The sequence below is a fragment of the Urtica dioica genome, chromosome 10, assembly GCF_054948205.1.
Source record: "Urtica dioica subsp. dioica isolate 48M chromosome 10, U.dioica_male_clone48M_v1_H2, whole genome shotgun sequence".
Lineage (NCBI taxonomy): Eukaryota > Viridiplantae > Streptophyta > Magnoliopsida > Rosales > Urticaceae > Urtica > Urtica dioica.
The window spans coordinates 19,659,985-19,666,776 of record NC_142765.1 but is presented as its reverse complement, the minus strand read 5'-3'; the positions used below and the strand labels follow the sequence as shown (position 1 = coordinate 19,666,776).

General features: G+C 42.8%; 1 protein-coding gene across 1 annotated transcript; it reads right to left on the bottom strand.

Annotated features, from left to right (window-relative positions):
• Positions 1-5,896: 5,896 nt before the first annotated feature.
• On the bottom strand, positions 5,897-6,313 carry LOC149383800 (uncharacterized). The gene has a single exon (XM_089627914.1). The coding sequence runs from the start codon at positions 6,311-6,313 to the stop codon at positions 5,897-5,899; it is 417 nt and encodes a 138-aa protein (XP_089484040.1).
• Positions 6,314-6,792: the final 479 nt, after the last annotated feature.

Sequence of the window (6,792 nt, the reverse complement as noted above, 5' to 3'; positions counted from 1 at the left end):
TAATCAATTAAGTGTGATTTTATTGTTTTGTAAAAAAAAATACCTACACCTTGGTAGGAGGAGACTAGGACTAGTACTATATGATATATATTTATCTTAGCTTCTTTTTTTCTTTTCTTTTTTGAAAATTAGTCTTTTTCATTGTGAAATTTATTCTTTTGTTATTTTTCATTGCGGGGAAACGATTTTTCTTACATTTGATCTTGTTTAATATTTATTGATCAAATAAACCCTTTTAATGTTTTAATTTGGGTGTCAAAATCCCAGTGGGATTGGCTGGTTTGAAAGAACGAGTAGATGTAAAAAGAAAAATTCATGTTGAAATGTAGAAGTTATTTTATGTAGTTTCACTCCAATCCAATTTTGACACATGAACTAAAACACTAGAGGATTTATTCATCAAATAGATAATTTGGTATCTCTTACGATTTCAAAACAAAAAAATGCACAAAAAAAAAAAAAAAAAAAAAAACCATCTCATCTAAACCATCTCGTTGTGGGATCTCACCTCGTTTGGTCTGAGTCTTGTCGTGCTATCCAAATTCTTCTCGTCATCTTGACATACCTAAAGTCAGTCTCCCCATCTCGTCGACCCCATCTTGATATCCCGATGCGAGATCACGTCTCGACATCCCACTGCGGTATCTGATCTTGTTGGTTTGGAGTTCATCCCGCCGAGAAGGTGAGATTAGCACCTCAGAAAAAAGGCGATATCATCATCTCGCTCAGGGAACACTCATCACCATCCCACCGAGAGGACGATCCTCGTCATCTCGCCTCCTCATGGAGATGTTGCTCAAAGCCTGCAAGGAAACCCATGCTCGTCGTCCTGCCAGGAAAACTCACCCTGGCATCTCATTCAGACCCATCTCAACTCTGTGTCCATACGCGACATTCAAGTCTTCTTGGCCTCTTTTCAATTCTCCCATCAACCAAATTAATAGTCAGATTAGATGTTTACAACTTAGAAAAACTACAACAAAATTTTATCTCTCTCTCTCTCTCTCATACCTTCACTTTCTAATATAGGGACGAGACTTAGACTTCCACCTCACTTAGCTCAAGGGATTAATGTTGAATATCGGAGCGCGCATCGGGAGAAATATCTCTACGCCCCCATAAGCTCACTTTATCGTCTATATTGGTGACAAATTCCGCAAACTGAACTTTCTATCCAAGAGAAGATCACGACTAACGACAATCGCCTCACTTTTATCGTCTTTCCTAAGGCTATTTAGAGGTGGTGACATATAAGCTTTGTTTATTCCTTAGTCACGAATCTATCAAGTTCGACGGATAAATGGTTTTAACAAGTCCACTAAACTCTTTGGTTTTGCACATTTTCATAGGACTCTTTAGAGGTCGTGACATATCGGGTCCGCCTTTTTATAGTCGCGATCATGTCGAATCAGTCAAAAAACCGAGAAAAATAACTTTTTTCAATGCACGTGACTTCTCGTTCCACCTACATTATCACATGTACTTTTGAGTGTTAAAGCAAATAATTTACTTTATTTTATTATAATAAAAAATTACATAAACAAAATTTAATTTATTTATTATTTTTGTAACATTATTTTTTTATTATTGAAAAAAAATCTTAAAGGATAATAAAACGTAGTCTAAAGAATAACGTTTAGTTTCGTTGGTAGTGAAGATTGAACCAACGATCTTTATTTAGAGGTAACGTGGAATTACTAAGCTAAGCTTATGTCAGGTACTACTAAAGAATAACGATTTATTTATACTTTTTATAGCTTGTGCCATTATGATACTAATATTCAACTATCCAACGCAAATACTTTTTTTAGTAGTCTGCTTTTTTTTTATATAAAAAAAAAAGTAGTCTGTTTTTCTAACTTTGTATCTGCTTTTTATTTATCATGGACTATTTCTGTATGAAATACTAGCGTACTTTTTCTCCCTAAGTATAAAATTTATTGGAAAGTATACAACTGTACGTCCACTCCAAGGGAAGTCGCGTGTAGGTTTATTTTATTTTCTCCAAGGATATTTAATTTTATTAATTCGTCAGTCAGAAGTCAAGACTCAAGACTACTATTGCATGTATTAAGCGGTGAAGTTTGAATATTGAGGATAAGTTCAATTTATCTATTGGTAAAGATGACCTCTTCATGAAATAATTGTGCTAGACCATAAATCCATAAATATAATATTCTTGTGCAAATAGTAATTATTGGCATAATTTGCCAAGGTATGACAGTCTTTTTTTTATCCTTCTTTCAAATAGGCATAATATTTAGTCGACAAAGCACTAGAAAAAATTATGGTCGGCTATTTTTAAAAATTTAAATAAATAAGGAAAAAAATTGGTGATCAATCTAGTATCTAATTTGGTTTAGCGATAATTTTACATTGATCCACCTTCAAAGTTTCCTTGTGGGTTCAATTCTCACGGACAAATGTCCTTCCAAAAAAAAAATTAGTATACCACTATTTTCCTATATTTTCTTTTAATTCACACATTTATAAATATATAAAGTATAACTAATAACACTTATCATTTAAGCATGTATTACAAAAAAATTCCATTTAAACAATAATAATAATAAAGATATTTAGTAATTTTTTGATATACTCACGATCTCAAACAGGCCTCATATAAAAGAGATAGTGTCACTTAAATCAGGTTAAACCAGGTCCTCGAGTATTTTGTATTTTCTAAAGGAAATAAAAGGGATAAAAAAACAAAATTGTCTTTTGAATAGTGTGAAAGTAAACTAATTCTTTCTTGGAGTGATAATAATAAATAAATAAAACAAAACGAAGCACTCTTCTCATAAAATACTATTTAGCAAATCACCTACTACAATACTAGAAATCCAAGAAGGATATTCAAGTATCCAATAAACACCATTTTGAAACAAAAACAATTCCCGAGCTAGTGCATGGGCTACCACATTAACGAGCAACGTGAGAGCAAGAATGATGAATGGCCAAATTGGATTACAGTTTTGAAACTTGGGATTTCCATAATGAAAATGGATACAAAAGTAGTATTTTTTTATTGGAAATGGAAAAAATATAAAGGACCTAGTGTTTAGCGCTGGGATCGGGTGATTTAAGGCAAATTTTGAAGTTTATGCCCTCAAAACGGTCGTTTTGTGTTTTGCTCGTTTTGTGCAATTTTCAGTTTTGTTTGTTTTTAATTCGTTGTGTTAATGTGTGTTAAGTAGCTTTAATTTCTACAGTTTTGGGTTGTGAAAGGTCTCAAGATGTACTATAAATCTTGGTGACTTGTTTTGTGTTGGAAAGATTTAGTTTAATGAAAAAATGAGAGTTCTCTAAAAAAAATCATTGTTTTCAGTATTCTTTGTGAATCAAAGAGTTCGGGATGACCTTGATCTGGTATTTGTAATCTATCGAATCAACAGATTTTGGAATAATCATCGACTGGTATGCGGGAGCTAATCAACAATCGTGATTGTGTATTCATTTCCACCACCTCCTGCTACATTAAAGAACCTGTTAAGCCGTTTTTTGGATTTAACATTTGAGGACACGTGGCGTGCCTGGAATAGTCACGTGCCTAGTATTAGATCGGTCCAAATTACTTTTCGAGAGTCCAAAGGGCTCAAGGAAGTTCGAGATAAAGCCCAAAGCGTCCAAGAGCTTCAAAGGATCTTAGAATCGTAAAGAGGGAAACAATGTTTTGCCTTCTTCTTCGTCGGGAATGCGTTCTTCGTCTTTGATTCCTGGCCTGGAGGTCGAGCTCGCCTGGAGGGTCGAGCTCGTCTGGAGGTTGAGCTCGCCTGGAGGTTGAGCTCGCCTGGGGGTCGAACCTGGCTGGAGGTCGAGCTCGCCTGGAGGGCGGGCCTGCTTGGAGGTTGAGCTCGCCCAGAGGTCGGGCTTGCCTGGAGGTCGAGCTCGCCTGGGGGGTCGAGCTCGACTGGAGGTCAGCCTGCTGGGAGGTTGAGCTCACCCGGAGGTCGAGCTTGCCCGGAGGTCGAGCTCGCCTGGGGGGTCGAGCCTGCTGGAAGGTTGAGCTCGCCTGGGGGGTCGAGCTCGCCTGGAGGTCGGGCCTGCTGGGAGGTTGAGCTCGCCCGGAGGTCAAGCTTGCCTGGAGGTCGAGCTCGCCTGGGGGGTCTAACCTGGCCTGGAAGTTGAGCTCGCCTGGGGGGTGTGACCGTGCTCCTCGTGAGCTGCCTACGTACCCGCTTTGCGGGATCAGGTCATGACGTAGTTCAGGGGATTCTCAGTTCGGAGTGAATTTTGAGTTCGGAGTCCTCTTGAGTTCGGAATGACTTCTGAGTTCGGAGTCCTCTTGAGTTGGGAGAGTATTTGGCTGAGTGAATTCTGGGGTTGAGAGAGTTTTTGAGTTCAGGGGATTCTCTTTTTTTCGCCTTTTTTCCTTTGATTTGTGTGAGTGAGCTATTTATAGGGAAAACATGTCGCTTGGCTTGTTGAAAATTCGCTTGTCGCTTGGCTTGTTGAAAATTCTCTTGTCGTTTGGCTTGTTGAAAATTCGCTTGTCGCTTGGCTTGTTGAAAATTCGCTTGTCGCTTGGCTTGTTGAAAATTCGCTTGTTTTTAGTCATGCATATTTTTGGCATTTGACTAAATTGCCCTTTTATATTGTAACGTCGTTTTTGCAATTGAGGGGTCGTTTTTACCATAAGAGAAAGACGGCATAACATTAACCCCCAGTTTCGCGTGCGACTTGTCGTGCGGGAAATTTAATTGTTTGGAGGTAGTTTTTCATTGTCTTTTTGGCAATGGTCTTGGTGGGTGGTCGTCTGGACTTTGAGCCCGTCGTTGATTTCGGGGTCATAGGGGCTATTAGCGACTTGATCTCGGGAATCAGGCGACCCTTATCCACGGGGGTCGGGAATCTTCGGAGCCACAGAGGCCTTAAGCGACTCGATCACGGGGATCGAGCGACCCTAAACCACGGGGGTCGGGATTTTCGGAGCCACGGGGGCCTTAAGCGACTCGATCACGGGGATCGAGCGACCCTAAACCGCGGGGGTCGGGATTTTTGGAGCCACGGGGGCCGTAAGCGACTCGATCACGGGGATCAAGCGACCCTAAACCACGGGGGTTAGTGCGGGATTTTTGGAGCCACGGGGGCCTTAAGCGACTCGATCACGGGGATCGAGCGACCCTAAACCACGGGGGTTAGTGCGGGATTTTCGGAGCCACGGGGGCCTTAAGCGACTCGATCACGGGGATCGAGCGACCCTAAACCACGGGGGTTAGTGCGGGATTTTCGGAGCCACGGGGGCTAAGTTCCTGCTAGAGGCAACAAAATGGATCATTTTATCGTTGATATAAGCATTTCCACTGGGTGGATTACAAAAGGCTTCACTTCGCGGGGATTACATGTGATGGGACGCAAAAAAGATGGTGATAAAAAAGTGGATTAAGTGAAGCCCAATCGTTTACGCGGGTCTTGCTCTTGCCTGGGCGGCTTCTAACTTTTAGGTGACAACGTTGAGAGGAGCCATTTCCCTTTGAGCTCCGTTCTCATTGTTCCCCTTGCCGACTACTTTGCCGTGTCGACTTGTCGAGGCTTCAGAGTTGTTGACCATTTTAAGAACAAACTCTTTTAGTTCTCCTCCTCGGATTAAGGACTCGATTTGTTTCGTCAAATCGATGCATCCAGAGGTCACATGTCCGTAACACTGGTGAAACTCGCAGTACTTGGACCGGTCTCGTTTAGCGGGATCGCTTTTTAGAGGCGCGGGGTCGGTAAACTTGTCGCGAGCTAACGCGAGGATCCTCTCAGGCGGGGCGTTCAGCGGAGTGAAATTCGAGTGGCCTCGAAATTTTTCCACCAACAGACTCTTTGAATTAGTATGAGGTCGTCCGGAATTGTCGGCACGCGCCTTTTTCCTTTTCCAGTCGTCGGACTCTTCGTCCTCCCTTCGGCGATTTCATTGGTCGTTTGTCCTTCGGATCTGGACAAACTCTTCTAGAATGATGTATTTCCCGGCTCGGGCCGTGAGCTCGGTCATTGTCTTTGGCTCTTTCTTGATCAAGGAATTGAGGAAGTCGCCAAGTAGGAGTCTGTCGAGAATCGCCGAAATGGCGTCGCCATCTTCGAACTTGTCAACTCTTTTTGACTCCTCAGTGAAACGTGACAAGTATTCGCGCAGAGATTCGCTTCTCCTCTGCCTGATTGTCCGGAGGTGGCTCTTCCCCAGCTTTCTCTCTCTAGAGCCGCTGAAGCGGGCAAGAAAGTTTTGTTGCAGCTCCTCGAAAGATCGAATGGTTCCGGGCCTTAGCTTGAGGAACCATTGGTAGGCAGGGCCGCTCAAAGTGAGGCAAAAAGCCTGACACATGATCGCCATTGAGTGTCTCCCCACTTTCATCCACATCTGGTACTGCTATATGTGACAAAGTGGGTCAGCCTTTCCATCGTAAGCAGGGATACGCGGTAGAATAAAGTCGTGCTTGAAATCCTCTGCGAGGATATTCATGGTGAATGGAGACGCAGTGTCTTCCATCATGTCGCGGACGTCTGGCGTCAATGTTTGGGTTGCCCTTATGCCTTGCACTTCGTCCCTCAACTTTTGGAAGAGTGTCATCTCGTCCGTATTGTCAGTGGGGGTTGCCGCGGGGGCAAGTCTCGTCGTGCGTCCTCTTTCGTTAGACGCCTGCTCGAGAGGCGCAATGTGTGGTGGAGTTGTATTGGTTGGGATCGGTCCCGTTGCCGCTCGGGGGTTCGCCGGGGGGTGGGGATTCCGTGGAACCTCTCATCGAGCATTTAGCGGTTGCCTTTGGTCTCCGCCATGGCGGGTCCCGGGTCTCGGGTTATGGACGCGTCTTG

Coding starts and splice junctions, on each gene's coding strand:
- LOC149383800 (XM_089627914.1), bottom strand. CDS start 6,313: ATGGCGATCATGTGTCAGGCTTTTTGCCTCACTTTGAGCGGCCCTGCC.